The sequence below is a fragment of the Cetorhinus maximus genome, chromosome 19 (assembly GCF_964194155.1).
Source record: "Cetorhinus maximus chromosome 19, sCetMax3.hap1.1, whole genome shotgun sequence".
In the NCBI taxonomy this organism is placed as follows: Eukaryota; Metazoa; Chordata; class Chondrichthyes; order Lamniformes; family Cetorhinidae; genus Cetorhinus; species Cetorhinus maximus.
The window spans coordinates 60,041,723-60,069,065 of record NC_135897.1 but is presented as its reverse complement, the minus strand read 5'-3'; the positions used below and the strand labels follow the sequence as shown (position 1 = coordinate 60,069,065).

Sequence of the window (27,343 nt, the reverse complement as noted above, 5' to 3'; positions counted from 1 at the left end):
AACCTATAAGGATGTTAGAATTCCCCACCTCTGCATTATGTACAGCTACCTTTATTTTTCCTAATTTATCCCCACAGATTGTTCTATGTGACTGCAATACCTCGCAAGTCACTTTGATTCTTATCTGGAAGGTAACTCAGTGTTTCTTTCAAATTCTTAAGCACTTCCTCATAGCCAAATTGAATCCGAGGAAAATCAGTTTCAGAATCATCCACCCTTGTTTCCTTTTCCTGATTCACAGAATTTTAACGGCACAGAAGGAGGCCATTTGGCCCATCGTGTCTGCATTGGCTCTCCAAATGAGCATTATGACCGAGTGCCATTGCCCTGCCTTTTCCCTGCACCCCTGTACATTGTTTCTATTCAAATAATCATCTAATGCCCTCTTGAATGAACCTACCTCCACCACACTTCCAGACAGTGCATTCCAGACGCGAACCACTTGTGTGAACAAGTTTTTTTCTCTCATCACACTTACTTCTTTTACAAATCACTTTAAATCCATGTCTCCTTGTTCTTGATCCTTTTACGAACGGGAACAGCTCTTATCCCTATCTACTCTGTCCAGCCCCCTCATGATTTTGAACATCTCTATCAAGTCTCCTCTTTGCCTTCTCTGCAAGGAGAGCAGTCCCAACCTCTCCAATCTATCTTTGTAACTGAAGTTTCTCATCCCTGGAATCATTCTTGTAATCCACTTTCTCACATCCTTCCTATAATGTGGCACCCAGAACTGTACACAATACTCCAGCTAAGGTCCAACGAGTGTCTTATATAAATTTAGCATAACCTCCTTGCTCTTGTACTCTATGCCCCTATTAATAAAGCCCAGGATACTATATGCTTTATTAACTGCTCTCACCACCTGGCTTGCCACCTTCAATGACTAATACTTCTTTTTGGCTATCCTCTCTATCGAAGTACTTTTTGAGCACATTTATATGACATACCTTTTTGGGTTTTTCTTCTATTTGGAGTTCTTGCCAAATAATTCAATTCACTTAATTTCTTATCAATTTGGTAAGGCCCACTAAATCTGGCTTTTGATGGTTTTCCTGATACTGGCAACAAAACTAACACTTTTTCCCCAGCTACAAAGCTACGAGCCGTTGCCTTTCTATCTGCTTCTGTCGTCTTCACCTGCTGTGATATATCCAGTACATAAGAAAAATGACAGCGATATTAGGAGATGAAAAATATTACAATTTCTTGTTTTCTTGACAAGAGACAAGGGAAGGAGTGAGTGTGGAAGTGCAAGCATTATCTCCAAATAAAAATACCAGTAAAGCTAATTTGAGTAATCAAGAAGACCATAATCCCAGTAATTTAAACTCCCAAGTTTTACTAAATTGGAGACTCATCCTTTTAGGTTCTCAGATTGTAAAGTAGGAGTTCAAACTAGACATGGAGCATAAGTAAACTTGAAATAGGTATCATCCGGTACCAGTTCCAAGCAATTAACTCATTTAAATTACTGACTAATATCCAGTTGATTTTATTACCAATTGTAGTGTAGTCTTTGGCTCCTTTTAATTCTAGATTTGTTCCAGATCAATGTCCTCACCAACACTTGGCAAGAGGAGACCTCTCTCCTGATGATTGCCTCTCAGCTTTAATAAATGAGCTGGAATATATGACGATATAGGTCAGATCTTCATTCAGTGTCTTAAACAACAAAGGAAATGCTCAATCAATTAAATTCTCAGAAAGAAGCATTGCTGTACAACATGTTTTTGTTTCTGCTTCTAACTTGACATAATTTTAAGAATTTAAGTATATCAGAACAAAATTAGTTGTCCTGTTCCAAGCAGGTTCCCATGATTTGCATGTGCCTTGACCGTTGTACCACGAGTGCTGCACTAATAAAACTTTTAGTCCAGTGTATATTGCACTGGTATTTACCAGTGTAAATGGTATTTATACTTAATACTGATTACCTAGTATATTATATGGCAAAATTTGGTCATGTGATATCAGGTTATCTAATACTGTTTTATATTACTTTCTTCATGTACTTGATCTCTGCTCTTTTTGAAATGCCCTAAATAACACTAATCCAATGTTATTAGTGTATTAATGAAGTTTCCTAAAAATAAATGAAAAGAAAGTTTGCTGTGTATCTTTCCTAAATGTGTATTTCAAAAATGAGTTAGATACGTCCATATAATACAAAAGCAAAATGCTGCAGATGCTAGAAACATGAGACAAAAACAGCAAATGTTGAGAATACTCAGTTCAGACAGTGCATGTGTAGAGCGAAACAGAGTTAACATATCAGGCCATTGCTACCTTTTCCCAGTTCTAATGAAAGGTCAAAGTTATAGGTTTTAAGTAACTGAAAGGGCAGAAAAAGAACAACGGAAGGTCTGTGATAGGGAGGAAAATAAGAGAGATTAAACAATAAAAGATAAAAGCAAAATACTGCGGATGCTGGAAATCTGAAATAAAAACAGAAAATGCTGGAAAAACTCAGCAAGTCTGACAGCATCTGTGGAGGGAGAAACAGAGTTAATATTTCGAGTCTGTATAACTCTCTTATTTTAAACAACAAAAGGGTTTGTGATGCAAGGCCAAAAGGAATGATAATTTGCAGAGTAAAGAGATAAAAAGATGTGCCTGGAGGAGATGTGAATGGCAGAATGATGAACAGCTGCTTTCCAAAAGCAAAAAGGGGAGTAAACCCGCTAGCTACAAAGAAATAAGGAAACAAGATGGGGACAGAGATTATAGGCTTGACATTCAGTGGCATTACCATCACTGAATTCTCCCCTCTAAACATGCTGGGGTTACCATTGTACAGAAACTGAACTGGACCATCCATTTTTATTTGTGTGTGTATATATATATTTATATATATAATTTTTATATATATATGTATATATATATACACACATAAATTATTTATATATTTTAATATATATTCACACACACTGTGGCGAGTAGCTCACCTCCTGACTCCTTAAAGTCTGTCCACCATCTACAAGGCACATGTCAGGAATGTGATGGAATACTCCCCCTTGCCTGGATGAGTGCAGCTTCAACAACACACAAGAAGCTTCACACCATCCAGGACAAAGCAGCCTGTTTGATTGGCACCCCATACACCACCTTCAAAGTTCACTCCCTCCACTACAGAAGCACAACGGCCGCAGTGTGTACCATCTACAATTTGCATTGCAGCAACTCAGTAAGGCTCCTTTAACAGCAGCTTCCAAACCTGTGACCTCTACCACCACATGGCCTGCAGCGGTTCAAGAAGGTAGCTCAGCACTGCCTTCTCAAGGGGGATTAGGAATGGGCAATAAATGCTGGCCTAGCCACTGATGCTATCGCCCTGTGAAAGAATAAATGGAATTGTTGAACCCTATATTGAATCCGAAAGGCTGCAAAGTGCCTAATCGAAAGATAGAACGTTGTTCCTAGAACTTGCATTCAGCTTCATAGGAATGCTGCAGGAGTCCAAGGACAGAAGTCAGCATGAGAGCAAGGTGGAGAATTAAAATGACAGTTGACCCGAAGCTCAAGGTTGAACGGAGGTGTTCAGCAAAGCGGTCACCCGATCTAGGTTTAGTCTCCCTCGTGTTATGACTGATGCAGTTGGTAAAGGGGTTATTTAAAAATCCCAGAGGGAAACTTTAAGCAACTGTCATAACCTATAATTTTAAGTGTTATGTTTGAGATGTGACTCTAAATTCAGGAATCAGACCACCAGTTCTCGAGGCTTTACATTAAACTAAAGGAAACATTTTATTAAGTTACACAGGTTAAAATAGATATGCACATGGCTACAAATTACTGCGATCATAACTATTAACAAATTCCCAAACTAATCTCCATTAAGGCAACAGCAACCCATAGACTTAACTAAACATCAGGCAAAGCATTTTCACTGTATGAATTCAAAATGATGTCCTTTCACTTGGTTCCTGTGGTGCCAGTTGGAGGCTTGCAGCTGCCTTTTGATCTCACATTGTCTCTGCTCTACACACCCGAAAACTACTGAAGTTATACCTAGCAGCCCCATTGAATGTTGATTCTATTAGTATCAACGACCTCTGAACTAAACCTCTAACAATAAAACCCCTTTCACAGTACCAACTTTATTAGTAATGTAAACATATTGGTTGGTAGTTGCTAGAAAGGCATCAGTTTTCACCCACTTCTTGAATGCTCTATTCAAAAAATGCAAATGCACGCTATCTCCCTTGCACATCAAAACTAATACCCATCAAAGCACCCAGACTAGCTGGCTTTAATCCAATTAAGACACACCCGCAGACTAAACCTCTATTTTAAAAGAAAAATATTTTCCAGGATATTATATAAATTACTAGCTTCGTGACACTCATGTAGACCAGATTACATTGTGAACAGCAAATGCAGTATACTAAATTGAAAAAAGTACACGTAAATTGCATTTTCCCCTGGAAAGAGTATTTGGGGTCTTGGACAGTGAGGAGAGGAGGTAAAAGGGCATTGTTGTGTCTGCTGCGCTTAAATGGAAAGGTGCCTTGGGAAAAGGAGGGTGTTTTGGGTGAGGCTTGAAGAGTGGACAGGGCTTTAGGGAGGGAACGGTTCCTTTAGAATGTTGAAAGAGATGGGGAAGAAGTGTTTGGTGGTGGCATGCTGGAGGTTGTGAAAATAACGGAGGGTAACCTTTTGAATATGGACGCTAGTGAGGTGGACGGTGAGGACAAGGGGAACCCCATCATGGCTCTCAAAGGGAGGGGAAAAAGGGGTGAGAACAGAAGTCGAAGAAATTGGATGTACATGGCTGAGGCCCCTGTTAACTACAGGGGGTGGGGGAGTGGTGGCAGAATCCTCAGTTGAGACAAAGGGAGGGCATATCAGAAGCGCTTTATGGGCAGTTGCGTCAAGAGATGTGGGAGATGGAGAAACTGGGAGCATAAAATTGCGTCTTTACAGGAAGCAAGGCATGAGGAAAAAGTGTAGTCGAGGTAGCTGTGGGAGTGGGTGGGCTTACAGTGAATATTTATAATGTTGTGATCCTGGACCAGACACCCCAAGCTTTTGGTACAACATGGTTAGGGACCAATAACTTTTGTTTAAAGTAGACAGTTTGAGATTCAAGACACTTACTAAGAGAATAAAGCCACAAGATTCTGCACTTTTTGAACAAACAAAATAAACTTTACTATACAAGGTCAGAAGGATAAAACAATTTACAATATCTTATCTTATACGCTAACATTCAGGGTTAATATAAGGTACATGTGAATTAACAGGCAAACTGGTCAAACATACCACACTGCATAATAAGTCATTCTGACTTGAATTGCCTCAACAATGGCTCACCTTGCGGGGTTTTAATCTCATCTTCCGAGACTCCATTCCGCTGGATTCCCGAGTCTGCACTCTAGCACCAACTCACAAGCACAACTTCAGCTCTTTGGCTGCGCAGAGCAGAACATTACTGCTCCAAAGGGGTACCTTTGCCCCAACGGCCCACAGCACAGAATCACAAACTGTCTGCTGCCTTCGATTTCTAGGGTTTGTCCCAAGCTCTCACTACTTAAAATCTGCCAGCTGCAGTCCTTTTACTGCTTGGAGCCGCTTTCCTTGCTACTCTTCCTGGTGGTTCCTACCAGTGGTCTCTTACTGCCGGCGGCTCCTCCCCTGGTTTTTTTCTGTTTAACTGGGACCTCTCCCTGTCCGTGACGCTTCGATTATGATGTCCTGTTCCTTGGCCACATGATCGAGGTTTTTGCGCTGTTTTCTTTTTACGTAGTTTTCTTTTTACGCACACGCGCTGTTCTTGTGTCTTTGGCCAGAAGAATAAAATTGGTGGAATGAAAGGATATTATTGTTAGGAGATGTAACATTAGCAGCCAAGTGATACAATGGAAAATTTACATTCAAAGGAAAAGCTAAGTATAAACAGAAAGGAGTTTGTGTGTATAAGTTAGAGATATTTAAGATCTAACCAACCTATAAGCCTACAACTGTGTCTGCAAAGGAACCAAATTGCAAGGAATCTTATTTTGAATTCGTACGGTCAAACGTGCTTTGCCTGGGGATTTGTTTAAAAGTTATTATGGTAGTAATTTGTAGACATGTGTATGTGTTTAATTTGTTGTTACATTAATAAATGTTTAATTTGGCTTTATAAAAAAAAAACCTTGAGGTTCGGTGGTCTTATTCCTGAATTCAGAGCTGCATCTGAAATATACCAATTGAAAATATAGGTTATGACAGTTGTTCAAGTTTCCTTCTGAGATTTAAACAACTCAGCCTTTACCAACTGCTGTGTCATAACAGAATTTTTTTTTTAATTAACCAACTGTTCTGATTCATTAGCAATTCTTTTTCCTGTCCAAGGTGTTTTTCATGATACTTAGAGGCTTCTGATAACTTGATGTTCATCAAATTTTAATTGAAGATCTATCTTTGTTGAATTTGCTTCTACAAGTTCTTCATTGAGACATTTCAAGTTCTCATTCAAGTGTTATGTTTCCTGTGACCGACACTCCAGTGTTTTCATTAGTCCTCATTTTTCATTAGCAAACTCATCTTTTGTGCATGAAAGTTAGTTCTCTTCACTGATCAGTTTTTCCTTATGAAGCCCAATTCTTCACATACATTATTGTGTTTTTGATACTAACTTTTCTTGGCCCTGGGCTAGTGGTTCTTTCACTTCACCTTGTCTAGCCTTGCAAGCTTCGGGGTCTAACTACTGCGCAATCTGGGAACAGTCCAAGATGTCCCTCCTGCAAAATCTCTGTTTCTCTCGCCTCAACTGGCTGTGTTTCAACCATGGGGATGCTATGTCATGAAGCTATTAATGTGTATAATATTATTGAAATTTTTTTTTTAAAAATAGAGAGTTAGTCTGTGAGTGTGTTTTAATTGGATTAAAGCCAGCTGGTCTGGGTGCTTTGATGTATACTAGCTCTGAGATGTAAGAGAGGTAGAGTGCATTTGCATTTTGTTGAATAAAGCATTCAAGAAGGGGAGTGAAATCTGGAAACTAGCTAGCAGAGACCAAGCAATGTTTATATTACTAATAAAATTGGTACTATGAAAGGGGTTTTATTGTTAGAAGAGGTGGAGTTCAAAGGGGCTGGTGATACAATGAGAACTTACATTCAATGAGATGTGCTGGGTATAACAGAGGGCAGTTTTGTGTGTGCAGAGCAGAGGCAATGTAACATTGAACCCTGTAAGCCTACCACTGTATCTACAAAGGATCCAAAGGAAAAGGAGCCTCATTTTGAATTTGTAAGATGAAAATGCAGTGCCTGATGTCTGCTTAAAGCCTTTGGGTTGCTGTGGCCTTAGTGTAGATTAGTTTGGGAATTTGTTAAAACTTATGATAGTATTAATTTGTAGCCATGTGTATATATTTAACTTGTGTAAATTAATAAATGTCTCGTAGTTTGATATAAAAACCTCTCGAGAACTGGTGGTCTGATTGCTGAATTTAGAACTGCATCGCAAACATACTACTTGAAATATAGGTTATGACAGTTGTTTAAAGTTTCCCTCTGGGATTTTTAAATAACTCAGCTTTGCCAACTGCTGGGTCATAATATGTTAAGAATTTCAAACCTGCCAAATCATTACCCATTATAAAATGTATTCCTTCCATTGGTAATCTTGGAACAATTCCCACAGTAGCAATACTGTTTACTAAGTCACTTAGTAAATTAACTTTGCACAGGGGAATAGGTTCATAAGTTCCATAAAGACCCCTTATTATTACTTCCTCTTTCATCAAACTATCTGGAATACAAATCATATTGTCAGCCACCATCAATGACTAATCTGTCCCAGTGGCTCTCAAAATATTAATTTGTTCACTTGTTTTGTTGGAGGACTACGGTCACACTTCTCCCTTAGAGACAAAACCCCTGTACCCTTCAGCAACCTGCCTCATTTTAGCAGTATTCAAGGAAGAATCCCCATGACTATCCTGAGCCATATCACCTTTTCTATAAGTCCGAAGGGAACACTTTTCAATTGTACCACTGCTGAAGTTTTACCACCTGTTTCCTTTACTGGGACAACCTTTCCTGAAGACTCCTTAGGTGTCCTTTATTAGTGACACTGATTTACTGTTCAGCTTCCAACAATTTACTTTTACATGCCCCATTTTAGGGCAACAAAAACATGCTAGTTTCTTTGCATCATTTTTATTCTCTACATTATTATTCCTATTGACTGGAACAGCTTCTCTTAAACCATGTAGCCTAAGCTTTTCTTTAGCCAGTTCATACATTTTAATTTCTTTCTCTCTCTGGAATCCAACTCAAGGTTTCGCCTTTCCATTTCTTTTGCTCTATCGTTTTCCTTTTTTCTAGTTTGAGCTTTTTCATCTGCAACTGAATTTCAAGTTTGGTTGTACCTGTGTCAGACTTTTCCTCATCTAATTCCAAATGCTGTGCTATTACCTCAACTATGTCTGCTTTCTTAGCCCCAGCTTTTAATTTTAGCTCTAACTCCTCTGCTAGTGCCATTAACCTAGCATTGGTTAATTGTTGCAAATCACTCAGGAATAAATCTTTCCTCTGCAGAAAAGTCATAGCAATTGACAAAGCCATTCTGCTTTTCAATGAGTGGTAAAATTGACCATGGACTAACCTTAACTTCAGCAAGTACCAGCACTCATATTTGCCCATGGATTTGAAATCCCGCAAAAGTCCCAAATTTATGTTATATTCTTGATCAGACTGCACTCCCCCTCCAAGTTTTTGGTGTGATCCAGTTAGGGGCTAGTAACTTTTTTTTAAAGTAGACAAAGTTTGAGATTCAAGACACTTGCTGAGAGAATAAAGGCAGAAGATTCCATGATTTTTGAATAAACAGAATAAACTTTACTGTACAAAGTCAGACAGATAAAACAATTTACACTATCTTATACTCTAACATTCAGGTATATTATGAGGTAAATGTGAATTAACAGGCAAACTGTGGTCTAACATCCATACTGCACATTAAATGACAAATGCATTCACTGTTTTCTCAGCAGACGTCAGTAACTACTGTGAGTCAACCAATTCAGTTGAAATTCTTTCGTCTCACGAGGGATTCCAGTCTTTCCCTTAGAAGACCTAGCCTTGGAATTCTCTCTGAGAGGGAAATTCTCTCCAAATGTCACTCAGACTTGGACTGCCTCAATGATGGCTCACCTCACAGGGTTTTATTCGCGTCTCTCGAGGCTTCATTCCCCTGGATTCCAGAGTCTAAGCTCCAGCACAAACTCTCAAGCACAACTTCAGTTCTTTGGCTGGGCCGAGCAGAACACTACTACTCCAAAGGGGTATCTTTGCCCCACAGCCTGCAGCATGGAATCAACAACCTTCTGCTGCCTTCTTGGATCTCCAGGGCTTCTCCCGAGCTCTCACTACTTTGTCTGTCAACTGCAACCCTTTTATTACTTGGAACCTCATCCTCGCTCCTCTTACCACTGGTCTCTTCCTACTGGTGGCTTCTTCCCCGATTCCTTCTGTTTAACTGGGACCTCGCCCTGTCCCCTCTCTGGGATTACCTTTGGGACCTCTTCCTGTCCCCTCTCTGGGATTACCTTTGGGACCTCTTCCTGCCCCCTCTTGCCGTCCCCTGTTTTGGACTCTTTTTGACTATGTTGCCCCACTCCTTGGTCACATGATTGGGATTTGCGCACCATTTTCTTCTTACGCAGGTGCACTGGGCCCGTGCCCCCGGCCGGAAGAACTGTAAACACTGGGCTGTGCATGCGTTGCCTGCTCCTAGTCGTTTCCTGTGTGGAAACTCCTGGAGCATGCTACGACTTGTAGTTCCCGGCCTCTGCTCCAGGATAAGGTAAATCGGGATTTTTTGATAATAGTCTGTTCTCAGAAATGGAAGCAGAGAAGTTGAGGAAGGAAAGTGAAGATGAGGAAAGGAAGAATAGCAAATGGACCATATAAGGTGAGAAGGGGACAGTAGGTGATGGATCATGTGAAGGCGAGAGAAGGGTGAAAACGGGAAGCAAAGTTGATGAAATCACATACATCCTTATTTTTTTTCCATTGCTCCAATGTACATCTTTTTTCATACTTCAAAAATCATTTTGTTCACCAAAGTCTTTAAATTAGCATACTGAAAACACAAAAAAGTGTGGTCCCATCATTCAGTTTCTTTCCTGGCATACTGCATTGTTCATACCATTGCAACCTTTCAATTAGACTGCACAACCTCCCGAGGCTGTTTGCCATTTCCTTGCATAGCGTAGTCCAAAATGCCTTTATCATCTACAACTATTCAATGCAATTTGACATGTTTTTTCTAAAAAGAAAGGAATCTTTGAACTCCTTCGGAATTTGTGCATGAGACCTTTATGCACGCATCACTAGCTACAAACTTTATTTATTTGAATACTGCCATAGAAAATTGATTTGTGGCATGTAGATGCTAATCCATTCTGTTAGATAACGTAACATGTATTGGTTTTTGTCAGAAGGTACCTTGATTTAATATACGGGGTTTCTGTTTTAAACACTCTTCTGTAATGGTTTTTCCTACTTAATTTTTGACATACACATCGATCTTCTTACTTTAATAGAATGGTAAACCTTGCAGAAGCCACTGAAAATGATTCTATTTTACTACAGGAAGACAAAGTAAAAAGTGAGAATGTTTTGGGGAGCAGTCAGGACATTTACTGCTGGATTTTCAAGATTTGGAAGATCTCACTGTTGTATTGTAGCATTATAAAGAAATGTTAGCATTTTTAAACAATTGTAGCTGTAGAAAATCAGTATACATTACCTGTTGGTGAGTTATCATTTAGAAATGCTGTTTTGCATCTAGCAGTTTCATCCAAAATTCCTGAGTGTGTGAAGTCATTTCCACCAACTGTATATCTTCTGATACGATTTTTATGATGTTTTGCATCATCAGGTGCTACAACTTAATAATGCGGAAGTCTTAATTTTGAGGATCAGTAATTTTGACACGGATTTGTGATAATACCCATGAAAATGATATTTATAGGGAATGGCATTTTCAACATTGAGGTGTTGCGAAAATAAAAGTTCTAGCTGACATTTGAAACTGATGCCCACTAGTGTTTAGGATGGTATTCTTATGCTGCAGAGAGTTTATTAATGTATGTATGTGCTTTCTGAAAACTTTATAAGGAGAAATTGGATCCTCCTATGCCTGTTTTCAATCATGCAACAGCCCAAAGTGCTGTCTCCTGAACCCTATGGACTCCTGAAGTACATCTGACCACTTATTGGGTTAGCCGATTTTTCAGGTGCCCCTGGCAGTTGCCTAAAATTGGCTTCATATGTACATAAAGGGGCCTCATACTGATTATATACATATGTAAATCCCTGTTTCCAGAATTATACCAGGCCTGCTAAACTTAACACCGTTAAGCTAAATTTAGGGCAAACCTTGTACCTCATGGCTCAGTTGCATTATTGGTGGTAATGCCCAAAAAATGGGCCTTAACCATTTTTTCCCCATTCCCTTTTCTATTAATAAGTGCATTTTGATAATTATAGAACACCATTCCACTTTTAAATTTTGCTCTTGTTATCATACCTTGTATTTGACCACATTGTATCTGTGATACAATCAGCATAAACCTGCTATATGAAACAGACCTGACAAGAGGAGTGTTATTTCATAGAATATTGTTTGAGGGATTAATTTAGTAATTATGCCTTTATTTTAAGCTGTTGATAAGAGCCATAGAGCTTTTTTTGTTACAGCTTCTATAATTTATGAAAGAAATGTGCCTTGTGACAAAAGTGGCAATTCTGAATTTTGCTGCTTGTGTGCTGGGTAAATATGTTCTTAGACTTCGCTACTGTTTTCAGTTTAGTCAGCGGAAGGCACCCTAAGGATATTTTCCCACCCATTCCATGTGGAAGTGATTGGCATCTGTTGCGTGTGGGAGTATGAATTTGGGCCAGAAAGTTGCAATGTGGGAGATCATGAATATGAGCTTTGCCTGAGCATTATGGCAGCCTTTTGTCATGAAAAACAGTGCCAGAGTAGTTCAGTCACTTTTTCATACTGAACATTGAGGAGTTGAGGAGTTTCTATTTTCGAGTGACAGTCTTTGCCACAGGTGGTACAGGTATAAATTATAGAGCCAGATGATTGAGCCACTCAATATTGGCTCTTGAAATCTGAAGCATTTTATTTCCTCTTGGCTCTCATCTCTTTATCACTGAGCTGCCTCTCATCAGCTTCTGGCTCTCCGATGCAGCACAACCCTCAATGTGAGGCTGGAGTGGTGAGAAGAAAGACCAATTAATACAAAGTTAAAGCTGGACAATTCTCTAATGTGCTGGACCACATGGTCAAATGAGGGCTTGTTACCACCAATATACCACATTGCAAGTTTCTGATTTTGATTATGGCATTGGAGAGAAAAACATCTTGGTACATTACCCCAGCTATAGCACTTGTTATTGTGATTATGAATTTCAAAAGGCATTTTCATCTTTTTCAGGCTAAAAACTCGCATAGTTATAAAAGTCATCTATATGAGGATTATTGGTTACTAAACCTCAATTGTCAAAGTCTTGGGAGCAGATTGTTTACGTACCTTCTGTGAGTGTAGTGCAGAAAGGTTTGAAGAGGGGGAGGATGGTAAAGTTGTTTGAAATGTGTTTAGGGGTAACCAGCAGGAAAAGTTTATCACTGATCTTGCAGTGGATAACTGGAACAGGATAGCATCTCTTTAATGGAATTATCATCAACTACATATGCAACTATTTTAAATTATTTTGGCAAAACACTTATGCTTTGCAAGAAAAGTCTCTCCATTTGGAATAGATGATGTGTATGGTAAGATTACTTGAGGTTGTTGCTTTTAAGAGCAGATTTATTATTGCCACCTGGTGGTGGACCATACAAAAGCAGACACATTGATCATTACTGTTTGAGTCTCCATAATTAGTCATGAAGTACTTTACAAATAGGGGAAAATATTTAGTAAAATGGAGGTACGAACATGTAATTTACATGGAAAATGGATATATTAAGCACAGAACTGTTAGCTTAGTGAGATGAAATAACCAACAGTCTTAATCAAATAAGCAAGCCTATTGTACACCATAATCAAATTGAGGGAAAATGCTGGAATTTCTGCAGGGGTTCTTTCAATTTCAGCAGAAAATGATTGCAGACCTTAGAGGAGCAGCATAAGCAATTGTTCATGCTGTTTTCTGTTGCAGTAATGATGGATGACTGACAGAATATTTGCAAAAGTTCTACGTTGAAGTTTCATTGATTGTAAAAGCAAGAGATTCTTGAGTAATCAGTATATTCCAATCTCTTCGAATATGTCAGCTTTCCCATGATGTTGTTCGTTGGTAGGCCAGGGCCTTGTGCTTGTTTTCTGATTTTTATCCCTTGATCTTGTACTTTTTGCTCTGAAGCAGCAGCCTTTTTCTAAAATAGTTGAGTATTCTGTAAGTTTACCCAATATTGATTTTAAGAGTTTTAAGTAGTTAAAGGGAAGAAACTGTAGTTATTCAAATTGCCCAAATGTACATATGCAATACAACAGTCCTGGACTAAAATTATATTACTTCGGTTGCCAAGCCTCAGTGGGATGAGATGGTCTCCTGCAGTGAATCTAACATCTTAAGTGCTTTTTTGAATCAGACCATGACCTGATTCTAAAGTTATACACTTAGACTTTGATATCAATGTGCATTTGAAATTGCTTTGCATTGGTACAAAAGTAGCAGTAAAAATGTAGTCTTGTATTCAAACTAATAGTTTATAATTTGTTATTCCTACTGTTCACAGCTTTTCGTTTTGTTTTCCTCTTTGCTCAGCATTTTCTTTTTCCTTTCGTCCTTAACTCTTGGCATTTGAGTTCTCAATTCTTTTTTCTTACTATAAACTCTATTCTTCCTCTCTGTTTGTTCTCTCTTCTGCTTTATTGTACTTCATTTTTGCTCTGTGACCTGATTTATCTTCACTTCCAAGCATACCACCAAAAATGCTGATCTCATCATCAATCAGCAAAAAACAGCGACGAGTGCAGAGTAGTTCCTGTCTGAGGAAATAGTGCATGCACAGTGGCTCTAAAGATAAGGAAAATGGAAATCCAAAGTCTTCCTCCAATTTATTTTGCAAATGGGATTTTTTTTTAAGCTACTGAACTGCACTGAATTTCTTCAGCTCAAATTTCATGTTCACTAAAAAGCAACTTATCAGCACAGACATGGAACAGTTTACACTATCTACAGACATGTTGAACATAAAACTTTTAAATCTATTCTATTAAATCTTTCTCACTCTCTGGGGGTCTCCCTCTCCTCCAAGCTGGCTTCGGCACAGAGAGCAACATCGATTGAGTGATGTTGCACTTCTTTTACCTGTCCCTTGCCCCTTCCCAAGACCCCATCACTCTCTTACTTCCCTTTGCTTGTTCTTGTGCTGCTTCCTATCCCTTCAGTCCACATATCCTATCTCTCCCCACCCCTACTCCAACACAGCTGGATCTGGGAAAATGGCTCATTCTGGTATAAATAGACTGTAATGTAATCAGTGCTGTTAAAAACAAAAGAGGAACTTATTGACCACAGAGTGGGTGAGGGAGTAGGACACGTGGCTTAGGCTGTGCTTTGGCTGAGGCCCATTCAAAGTAATAGGAACCAAGTTTGAGGAATGGGAGGGGCAAGATGGTGGACATATGCAGTGCTAACAACAGACAAGGGAGGACGGAAACCATGGTAGTGGTGGTAGAAGTAAATATTTGAGGTTGTGTTAACAGGTACAAAATGAAGAATGGAATCAGCTGATTGTGATTGGTTGTTGAACTTAATTCAAATACTTTTTCCAGTTAAGGCCAAACCACTTGGGAAAAATAAATACAGTTTCCATGAACAAAGTAAACCATCTGCTATAAATGTTGAATTGACATGTTAATGATAGAGAAGGAGAATGAGATTAGCTGGCCCATCTTTGGTTCTAAGATCTCAATCAACCCAACAAGCAGCAAAATAAGCACCTTCTGATCCTTAGACCTACTGATGCCAAGTCAGGCTCTTGTTGAGCTATTCTCAAGCTACTCTTTAACCTTTCATAGTTGTTCCTGTCTGACTTTGAAAGACTTATCACTAGAACCAGAAATCTCAGATCTCGAAGTGAAGTGAGAAATATCGAAGGGTCATGAGGACTCGAAACGTCAACTCTTTTCTTCTCTGCCGACGCTGCCAGACCTGCTGAGTTTTTCCAGGTAATTCTGTTTTTGTGTTGAGAAATATTGGGCTCCCCAGAACAGATAATTCCTACTAACTAAAAATATAATGCTTTGATTTTACTGAGTTAATGTTCAAGTTATGTTCTTATGTGCCTGTAAAAGGGAGTTGGATTTGCAATTTTAATAACTTGTCCCTATCTATTCTGATAGCATTCTGAAGGGTTTTCTCCCAGTCAGTAGGGAGCTCAAGTACTGCCAAGTTTGTTTCCAATCAAAAGTTATTCATTATTGCCTATTTCCTTATTGAACCATTTTCTCGTTGGGCACAGTTGTTTTTGTATTTGATGTGGTTTTTTTGTGCTTTTGTGGGGGTAAAAAACTAGGATAAGTCCTACTTTTCTTGGTTTGGTGATCCTTTCAGTTCAGGTGTTTAATTCAGTTGCACACATATATATGCTGTGGATTTAGTCTAGTGAATTTGAGCAGGTCCCAGTCTGAAGATGTTGATGATGAACACTGGCACCTTTTGAAATTTCAAACAAAAAGTATGAGCACCAAGAGAGATTGACATTTTGTGCTTCACTTTCCTCAGTTTGTTTTTACAATCAGGACAGCAGCATCATGAGGCAGATCCTGTTGCTTGAAAAATGGATAAGAGAAAAGAAGGAAGCAGGCATTCTGCATTGCCTTTAAACCAGGATAATGTTTTTCTACCATTTATTAGTGGAACTGACTTGTCAACAATGATTGAGGGGGTCAGGAGGGAGCAAGGGGTCGTGAGAGGCTGCGAGCAAAAAGATGGTATGTTTTTAAAAAACAGACTGAGCATGCCCAATACAGTGAGGTTCTTGATGCGTGTGCAGGGATTGCGCTATAACAAAAATGGAAGCAGCTTTATGTAGATAAGTTCCGTTATTTACAAATCACGCTATTAGAATTTGCTTTAAATGGGGAGGTTTTTGTTGTGTGTGTGTGGAGGGGGGGGGGGGGGGTGGGGGGTGGAGTACCCATATAGAGGGAGAAAAATCCTGAAATTCACTCCCGACTTGTACTATGCAATAATTATGATACAGGCTGGGATGAATTTCAGGATTTGACTGAAATGAAGATCAAATCACATTTGTTTAGTTTAGTCTCAAATTGGGCAATGAAGGAACCTTTTATAACCTTGCATTCTAGTACTTAAGTAAAGCATTTCAAGCAACTAGTTTGAGCTTTTTTTCCCTGCTTGGGCTACTTTATGTTCATAGGTCTACGCTAACAAAGATGCATAAACAACTAATGCATCAAATGTTAATACAGTATTTGTACTTTTTTGTTCCATATCAGATCAATGTCCTTCAGTCCAAGAGAAGATCTGAGGTTTTAAAATCGGTAAGCTTTTGTCCTCTTAAAAGTCATTTGGCTGGTGATTTTTATTTTTATTATCCTTAAGCCTGTTTAGATAGCCTCATTGGATGCCATTTTCGCTTTTAAGTGCTGATTGTTTAATATGTATGTCATGTAGCCATGATGAATTTATGTTCAGTACAATTTTTTGATTTGAATTGACACAGTTGCTTCAATGTCTTGACCATGTTTTTAAAAAAAATATAAACTTTTAAATTTGAACTCTGACCTTTTAAAGGAGTCATGTTCAAAATGTATGTATCGTAAGCAATCGTTCTTACACAACATTGAGACGAATGTTTGCAGTGGAATTTTAATCATTTATGTCAGCTGCTTTGTAAAATAACAATGCACTGGCATTTTAACCTATTTTGTTTAAGTATACTTCCAATAAAGTAACCTTAATATTGAAGTCGTGTTATGAAAACTACAGCTGCTTATAAAAGTTTGTTTTGTTTTGAAGACTTGCATTCTCCTAAAAACCGTGTTTGATTCTATGGAACAGTCAGACTTCTCTCTGTATTATGGTATTGCAGAGTGTTCTAAAATGTTACTACCAGATAAATTTAAACCTGCTCTATTTACACTTGTCGCAATAACATTTGAATCAGGTGAGGCCATTACTGCGACATAACTTCCCATCTTTGACAAGTCATGTTAAATGTGAATCCTAAGCTCCTACACCAGCCCTGCAGTCATTTGTTGACTTTACTTCTCTCCTTTCCACTTAGCCCTTGGACTCTTCATAGTGGATCACCAACCTCCATCTCTGTCCACGTTTTCCTCCAGAATATCCACTCCCTTTTGAACAAGGCGTCATGGATAATTAGATTGACTACACAGCCTTGACAAAAACTTTGCACTTTAATATAGCCTTCCTGACTGCCAGTACTTCCTGACTTACATAATTATGAACATATGAATTAGGAGCAGGAGTAAGCCCCTCTGCCATTCAATAAGCCACCCCTGATAACCTTTCACCCCCTTGCTTATTGAGAATCTATCTACCTCTGTCTTAAAAATAAAGACTCTCTCCCTCAAATACCCTGTATAACTGAAGCATAACTTCCCTACTTTTGTATTCAATTCCCCTCGCAATAAATGATAACATTATATTAGTTTTGTGAATTGTTTGCTGTACCTGCACACTAACCTTTTGCGATTCATGCACTAGGATACCCAGATCCCTCTGCGTCTCAGAGCTCTGCAAACCCTCATCATTTAGATAATATGCTTCTCATTTATTCTTCCTGCCAGAATTGACAGTTTTACATTTTCCCACATTATACTCTATTTTCCAGATCTTTGCCCACTTACTTAACCTTCTATGTCCCTTTGTAGCTTCCTTATGTCCTCTTTACAACTTACTTTCCTACTTATCTTTGTGTCATCAGCAAATTTAAGAACCATACCTTCTGTCCCTTCATCCAAGTCATTTATATAAATTGTAAAAAGTTGAGGCCCCAGCACACCACACATTACATCTTGCTAATCAAAAAAAACCCATTTATGCCTCCAGTTTCCTGTTAGCTAGCCAATCTTCTATCCATGCCAATATGTTAACCCCATATTATAAGCTTTTATTTTCTGCAATAATCTTTGATGTGGCACCTTATCAAATGCAGTCTGGAAATCTAAGTACAGCACATCCACCGGTTCCCCTTTATCCACAGCACATGTGACTACTTCAAAGAACTCCAATAAATTGGTTAAACATGATTTCTCTTTCACAAACATATATTGACTCTTCCTGATTGTCTTAAACTTTTCCAAGCACCCTGCAATAACATCTTTAATAATAACCTCTACATTTTCCCTATGACAGATGTTAAGCTAACTGGCCTACAGTTTCCTGCTTTCTGCCCCCCTCCTTTTTTGAATCGCGAAGTTACATTTGCTATTTTCCAACCTAATGGAACCTTCCCTGAATCTAGGGAATTTTGGAAAATTAAAGCCAATACGTCAACTATCTCCCTCGCCATTTCTTTCAAAACCCCAGGATGAAGTCCATCAGGACCTAGGGACTTTTCAGCCTACAGCTTCAGCAATTTGCTCTGTACCCACTGCCCTGGTGATTGTAATTCCCTTGAGTTCCTCCCTCCTTGCCTTCCATTTCCTAATATACAGCTATTTCTGGGATGTTACTTGCATCAGTCTTCACTATAGAGGATACAAAATACCTGTTCAATTTATCTGCCATTTCCTTATTTTCCATTATTAATTCCCCAGACTCACTTTCTATAGGAGCAATGCACAATTTGTTAACTCTTCTCCATTTTAAATATCTATAGAAACTCTTACTGTTTGTCTTCATATTTCTAGCTACCTTTCTCTCGTACTCTAATTTTTCCCTCCTTATTAACCTTTGTCATTCTCTGCTGTTTTTTATATTCTGTCCAATCTTCTGACCTGCCACCCAGCTTTGCACAATTATATGCTTTCTCTTTAAGTTTGATACTATTTTTAACTTTTTTAGTGAACCATGGGTCCTCCCCTTGGAATTTTTCTTTTTTGTTGGTAGGTAGCTATTCTGTGCATTCTGAAATCCCTTAAATGTCTACCACTGCACCTCTATGGACCTATCACTTAACCTAATTTGCCAGTTCACTTTAGCTAGCTCTACTTTCATGCCCTCATAATTGCCCTTATTTCAGTTTAAAATACTAGTCTTAGAATCACTCTTCTCTCCCTCCAACTGAATATAAAACTCAATCATTATATGACCGCTGCAACCTAGAGATGCCTTCACTATGAGGCTATTAATTAATCTTATCTTATTGTGCAATGCTGGGTAAGTATAGCCTGCTCTCTTGTTGGCTCCAGAATGTGCTGTTTTAAGAAACTATCCCTAAAACATTCTATGAATTCCTCATCTATGGTACCTTTGCCCACCTGATTTTTCCAGTCTATATGCAGATTAAAATCCCCCATGATTATCACCATACCGTTCTGACAAGTTCCCCATATTCCTTCCTTTAGTCACTGTTCTACTGTGTTGTTACTCTTAGGGGGCCTGTATACAACTCCCATAAGTGATTTCCCTTGTGACTTATCATTTCCCATCTCTACCCAAACCGCTTCTATATCCTGGTTTCCTGAACTTAGGTCATTCCTCTCCATTGTGCTAATACCATCATTAATTAATAGAGCTACCTCTCCACCTTTTCCTACCTTCCTGTTCTTCCTAAATGTCATTTACCTTTGAATATTCAGATCTCAATCTATGTCATCCTGTAGCCGTGTCACTGTAATGGCTATCAGATCATACTTATTTATTTCAATTTGCGCTTTCACTTCATCTGTTTTGTTTTGAATGCTGCGTGCATTCACATACAGAGCCTTTAGTTTAGTCCTTTCATTATTTTTGTAAGTTCCAGCCTTATCGATTGATTTAGTGTTAGGATTGTACTCTGTCCCTTACTGTCACGGTCTGTTGATCATTTCCCATATTAATACCTTTCTCTCTTGCCTTGTCTCTTCTCCTTGATTGACCACATCTTCCCAAATTTGATCCCTTACCCCCACTATTTAGTTTAAGTCCCTCTCTACTTCCCTAGTTTTGCGGCTCGCTACAACACTGGTCCAAGCATGGTTCGGGTGTAGACCATCCCAATGGTATAGCCCCCACTTATGGTGCCAGTGCCCCCAAACCAGAACCCACTTCTCCCACACATCTCTCTAAATTTTGTTTACCCTATGCCAATCTGCATGTGGCTCAGGTAATAATCCAGAGATTATTACCTTTAAGGTTCTGCTTTTAAATTTAGTGCCTAGCTCCTCATACTCTGTATGCAGGACCTCTTTCCGAGTTATACCTATGTCATTGGCACCTACGTGGACCACAAATGAATCCCTTCCTTCCCATTGCAAGTTCCTCTCCAGCCCTGAGCAGATATCCCGTACCCTGGCACAGGGCAGACAACACAGCCTTCTGGATTCTCGCTCTCGACTGCAGAGAACAGTGGCTATCTCTCTGACTACACTGTCCTCTACTACCACTACATTCCTTTTTGCTCCCCCTGCTTGAATGGCTTCCTGCACCATGGTGTAATGGCCAGTCTGCTCGTCCATCCTGCCTAACTCTCTATCATTCACACAGGTTGCCAGCACCTCAAACCTGTTTGATAGTTGCAAAGTCTGAAGCTCCTCCATTACAGTCTGCACATTCCCTTGACCTGCCTCACTCATGCTTACAACCTCCTGTCCTTCACCACTGACCAAAACTGATGGCCCTATTCTAAGAGGTGTGACTACCTTCTGGTACAAGGTGTCCAGGTATTTCTCCCCCTCCCTGATGTTGTGCAGTGTCTGCAGTTCAGCTTCCAGATCAGTAGTCCTGATCCAGAATTCCTCTCACTGCTTACACTTTGTGCAGACCTGTTTGTCCTGGATCGCGTTGACATCCAGGAATACCCACATTTCACAGCTGCAACACAACACCTGTCCTGCCTTTGTTACTTATGGTATTTGCATTTTTGCCATCCATAGACTCGACTATTCCGATGTTCAAAGTCTGATCCCCTGTCCTGCACCAATGAACTTGAGCTCATCAGAGTTTATGCTACCTGTTATTTAACCCACTTCTAGAATCCTTTACCCTTTACCTCTGTGATTGCTGACTTAAATTTGCTTCAGGTCTTCTGATATCTTCAATTTAAAATTCTCATTCTTGCTTTTCTACATTAAAGGTGCTATATTAATAAAAATTGTTGATAGTCTTCTCTTTCTTAACCTATCCAAGGGTGGCATGTAAAGCATTCTGGAGGTGACCATTAATTTTTTTTTCAATCTAGTGCCTCACTCCTTAAACACTTTCTGCAAGATTTTGTTTGTACTTCTATGGTTCCAACATGAACCATGACTTTATGCTGCTCGTCTTCCATTCCTATAGGTTTTGCCATCTCCCTGTGAGATCCTTTACCCTGGGACTCGAATTCAAACGTCACAAATGCAAAAAGTGGCATCTAGTCCCCTAACTATAGAATCTTTTTTAAAATTCATTTACGGGATGTGGGCGTCCCTGGCTAGGCCTGCATTTATTGCCCATCCCTAATTGTCCTTGAGAAGTTGGTGGTGAGCTGCCGTCTTGAACTGCTGCAGTCCCTGTGGTGTAGGTACACCTACAGTGCTGTTAGGGAGGGAGTTTCAGGATTTTGACCCAGTGACAGTGAAGGAACAGCAATATACTTTCAAGCCAGGATGGTGAGTGACTTGGAGGGAAACCTTGAGGTGATGGTGTTCCCATGTGCCTGCTGCTCTTGTTCTTCTAGATGGTAATGGTCGTGGGTTAGTAAGGTGCTGCCTAAGGAGCCTTGGTGAGTTCCTGCAGTGCATCTTGTAGATGGGTGCACACTACAGCCATCGTTGGTAGTTGGTGGAGGCAGTGAATGTTTGTGGACAGGGTGCCAATCAAGCGGGCTGCTTTGTCCTGAATGATGTCAAGCTTCTTGAGTGTTGTTGGAGCTGCACTCATCCAGGTAAGTTGAGTGTATCCCATCACATTCCTGATTTGTGCCTTGTAGATAGTAGACATGCTTTGGTGAGTCAGGAGGTGAGTTACTCGCTGCAGGATTCCTAGCCTCTGACCTGCTCTTGTAGCCACACTATTTGTATGGCTAGTCCAGTCCCGTTTCTGGTCAATGTTAACCCCATGATGTTGATAGTGGAAGATTCAGCAATGGTAGTGCCATTGAACGCCATGGGGTGATGGTTAGATTCTCTCTTTTTGGAGATGGTCATTGCCTGGCACTTGTGTGGTACCAATGTTACTTGCCACTTGTCAACCCAAGCCTGGATGTTGTCCAGGCCTTGCTGCCTTTCGACATGGACTGCTTCAGTATCTGAGAAATTGCAATTGGTGCTGAACATTGTGCAATCATCAGCAAACGTTCCCACTTTTGACCTTGTGCTGGAAAGAAGACCATTGATAAAGCAGCTGAAGGTGGTTGGGCCTAGGGCACTATCCAGAGGAACTCCTGCAGTCATGTCCTGGAACTGAGATGTTTGACCTCCAACAACCAGAATCATCATCCTTTCTGCTAGGTATGACTCCAACAGAGGAGAGTTCCCCCCCACAATTCCCATTGACTCCAGTTTTGCTAGGGCTCTTTGCTGCCACACTCAGTCAAATGCTGCCTTGATGTCGAGGGCAGAGTTACCCTCACCTCACCTAGGAGTTCAGCTCTTTTGTCCATTCTGCTGCTTGGTGCTTGAAGCGAGAACTGTGAAGGTTGCAGGCAGTGACATTCAAACAGCTGTGCCACAGCCCAACATGTGTTTCAGTATGCAAACATGCAGCTAGGTTTTGTCAAAGAAAATCCCATGAAGCTCTTTTAACATTGCCACATGCGTATCATTTCATTTGAAAGTTGCTGCCTGAAATTACGCCCTACTGTGGAAGGCACATGATGCATATTAAACATTTAAATATCGGTACGGTGCTTTCCCTTGAGCATTGGTCAATATGTAACAGGGTATGAGAAAACAATATGTCATACTTACATTATCCACTTAAGTGTTGATTGCTCATTGTATTTGGATTCAATTCTGAAGATATCTTTCAAATTTAGTGCCAGTGTCTTTGAGCGGTATAGACCACATTGATAGGTTGTGCCACATTCTGACACACTTTTGATTGTTGGACGGATGCCCTGGAATGAAAGCAAAGTATCTTTCCTTACTTACGACAGCGCAAGAACGCTGAGACTTTACTTTGCTGTTGTTCCATTATAAGTTTGTAGAGTACAAAAAGTTAACAGTCATTTACCCAAAATTTGACCTTTTTAAAAGTAAAAAAAAACAGCTGCCGCTACATTGAACATCCTTGTCCCTGAATTTACAACCTTCCTGTAACTGGCAAACCGCTTGTGACAAAATCTGAACAGTTAGCTTTTGAACCTGGGTGAAGTAAGAATTGGATATTTAACGTGCAAAGTTCCAGAACCATCTACAACCATTGTGGTAAAATCTGTTTAATCAACTCTGAATTATTAAAATAAGCATTTAAAATCAAATGTTACCTTGAATGAAAAATGTGCAAATATACACTTTTGCAAGTAATACTCTTGGAGTGGAAGTTATGACTTGGTAAAGAATGTTAAAAATGTAATCTAGCGTAAGAATTTAAAAGTGTACTTTGGTTTTGTGTTTTTTTCATATGCTGCAGGTTGTATTGTAAGAATTATTTTTGGAATGCAAAAGATCTGTTACTTAGTGCTCCTTACGTGACCCATTTGTGAAGATTTTGCACTGGACAGATCCAGGATGCACGGGACCAGAGGTGCACTCTGCTGTGTCCTTGTCTCTCCTCTTGTCATGCAAGTGAGGGAAGCCAGCCTTCGCTCTTACCTCCCATCATTTATGCTGTTCCAACACTGATTACCAGGACTACTCACCTCCCCTCCTGATGGTGTAATGACCAAACAGAAGGCCTACACCATTATCAGAATGGTGTTCTTTGTGTGGGCACATGGCTCTAAGTAGATCTTTAAAATTGATGCTGTAGTGACATATGCTGCTGACATTTATAGTTCATTTGCTCATGAAACATCGGTGTATCTTTCTTAGTAATTGTCAAAATATCAGTTTGTGGTCTTAAAATTGCCAGTCATTCATTTTGATTAAAGATATTTAAAACTATGAAAATTTGTGTTCATTTGATCTTCATTATATTCTATACAATGTTATTTTTGTTAGATGAAGTAAAACGTGTTGGCAGTTAAGTTTTTGTTTCTTCATTTCACTTCTAGATGTTGTCCTTTATGTATGCCCATCTTACATTCTTTCATCAAGGATATGACCTCTTTATGGAATTGGAGCCTTACATGAAGGAGTTGGGAGCACAGGTAAGGCTTCAAACCAGTGCAATAAATTTAGGCATTCTTAGGTTGGAATTTTTAAAATATAAATTCTTTGCACAGAGGGTAGGAAATATGTGCAATAGACTGCCGAGGGGGCAGTGGAAACAAAATAATTTTATCCGAGAGAGTGACATATTTTGGCAGTAGGGTATTGGAAGTAAAGGGTATTAAGAAGTTTGATTTTTAGGACTGACCCAGTGGATGGTAATTTCCAGTTCTTTATAAAACTTTAATTCTCAATGTTTTTTTCTGATCTATGATACACATATTTGTATAAAAAGCTAAGTTAGTCTGTTTTAGTTTGCTGAAAGATTGGGATCCAGTTTGCTATAGGTTAAGTTTGTAATATGTTGGGATTTTGAAATGAAATAATTTGAAATTTGGAAATGCTTATATTTTCATTTTGAAATCCACTTTGAGGTGCAGGACAGCAATCCTGTGATTCCATGCTTTTAGCTTGTGCTGAATTACTTGGATAGTTGTCAGTATTTTATCTGAAAGTTGCTTGAAGTTACTTTCTTGTCAGAGACTTTAATAAGTTTACTGCTTTGAATAAGCAACAGCTTGCTTTTATGTAATGTATTTAACGTGAAAAATGTGACAAATGCTGCGCAGTAAAGCAAGCTTGTGTCAAGTTAGAAAGGAAGACTGAAGACTTCAGAGATCAGATTTGAGGAGGAGGAACAGGGGGAGAGTTTTAGTTCAAAACAAAATAGTGGACAGTTTATGTCAACAATGATCTTATTTTGAATAATAGTTTCCAAATAAAAATTATAACTACATTTTACCACCTACATTGAACAACAATTTAAAGTTTGAGTTTCAGAAATAGTATAGAACCACCTGAAAACTTAACATTCAAGTTTTATTTAGGGAAAGCTAACTTTAGGAACATTCCAAAACCTAATTAAAATCATCTTTAATACCCTTTTTAAATCACTTGAAGTGCATTTCTGTTTGAATGTTCAACATGCAAATGTTAAGACACCAGATCAATTTGTATACAGCCTATCTATCCTTCATTGAATTATGATTTAGCCCTCAGGTTTTCAAGATTATTCAACTATTCAGCCTCAGCTGGATGTGGGTAGATCATTAGATTTGTGAAGTGCATTATTTGTTCAGATTAAAGCTTTATAAATCTCTCGTTTTGTGAAAGCTAATAGCAAAAATACCTACTTGGGTACAGCTTTCTTCAAATTATGACGTTACAGTTATATTACAAATATGGTAGAAGCATGTAGGAACTATAATTAGTTTCCTTTTTCTGTAGGTATTGAGAAATTTGGGAATGTTAACACTTCTTGAAACAATGTCTTTTTTTTCCCAATGTCCAGTCATTCTAATGTATTTAGAGTTTTTAACAATGAGTGTTGTAATTCCATTGTGATATTGAGTAAAAGAGAAATAAATCTTTTTGCATTGACTGGTATCATGTGACTGTTTCATTCAGCAGTGATGTCTCTGCTTGCAAATAAATACTGGATTGCAGTCAAATTTTTTGTCAACTTTTTATTAATGGTGATAATGTATTTTATAATGTAATTCATAGATTTTCTTGCTGCATGTCAGACTGAGATTAAAAAGCTGAAGAGCAAGTATGTCCTGTAAACTGTGAATATTATTTTGAAGCCAACTATAAATGATAAATTTGACTAAGTGCTGAAAAGATAATCTTATTTGGTATGCGCGTTATGTTAGGAATGCACAAATGGTGGATTAGGTCCAAATTATATAACTCGGGCATTAGTGAGAACTTTAAGCTTAATAGTGGGGACAAGGGATCAAGTTTGGGAAGATGTGATAAATAGAGAAGACAAGGCAATAGAGCAAGGTATTAATAATAGAAATGACAATCAGAGCATGGCAGGAAGGGACAGAGTGTACAAACCTAAGAGTGTGCCAGATAAGGCTAGAAATCACAATAAAAGTAAAAAGGTAGAATTAAAGGCTCTGTATTTGAATGCATATAGCGTTTGTAACAAAACAGATGAACTGACAGCACAAATAGAAATAAATATATATGATCTGATAGCCATTACAGAGACATGGCTGTAGGATGACAAAGGCTGGGACCTGAATATTCAAGAGCACATGACATTTAGGAAGGACAAAAAGCTAGGAAAAGGTGGAGGGGTAGTTCTGTTAATTAAGGGTGACATTGGTGCAATAAAGTTGACCTTAGTTCTGGAAATCAAAATGTAGAATCGTTTTGGGTAGAGATGAGAAATAGTAAAGAAGTCACTTGTGGGAGTGGTTTCTCGGCCCTCAAACAATATCTGCACTATAGGACAGGGTATACAGGAAGAAAAAAAGAGGGCTTTTAAGGAAGGTACGGCAATAATCATGGGTGATTTTAATATACATATAGATTGGGCAAATCAGATTGGCAAAGGTAGCCTAGATGATGAGTTTAGAGTGTGTTTAGAGCAGCATGTTTTAGTACCGACAAGACAACAGGCGATACTAGATCTGGTGATGTGCAATGAGACAGGGTTAATTAATGACCTCCTAGTGAAGGCGTGCCTAGGTAGCAGTGATTATAATATGATTGAATTTCACATTCAGTTTGAGGGAGAGAGGAGTGCACCTAAAACTAATTTAAATAAGGGTAAATAAGGCATGAAGACAGAGCTGGCTAAAGTGAACTGGGAAATTAGGCTAAGGGAAAGATCAGTAGAGATGCACTGAGAAAGAAAGACTCCAAGGGAAGGACACACCATCTGCGGCTAACTAAATTTGAAGATAGCATCAAATTGAAAGATAAATGTTATAATTTCACAAAGATGAGTGGCAGGTCAGAAGATTGGACAGAATATAAAGAACAGCAGAGAATGACTAAAAGGTTAATAAGGAGGGAGAAATCAGAGTATGAGAGAAAGCTTGCTAGAAATATAAAAATATAAGAGTTTCTGCAAGTATTTAAAAAGGAAAA

The 27,343-nt window shown here is 38.9% G+C and overlaps 1 protein-coding gene across 5 annotated transcripts in view; it reads left to right on the top strand.

The window, feature by feature from the left end:
* Positions 1-27,343, top strand: part of LOC144693831 (arf-GAP with coiled-coil, ANK repeat and PH domain-containing protein 2-like) — a 197,425-nt gene that overhangs the window by 95,793 nt on the left and 74,289 nt on the right. For all 5 annotated transcript variants that reach the window (XM_078563905.1, XM_078563904.1, XM_078563908.1 and 2 more), the window contains 2 exons: positions 16,490-16,534; positions 24,298-24,393. In XM_078563905.1, coding sequence (XP_078420031.1) covers positions 16,490-16,534; positions 24,298-24,393 — 141 coding nt within the window. The remainder of the gene's footprint in view (positions 1-16,489; positions 16,535-24,297; positions 24,394-27,343) is intronic.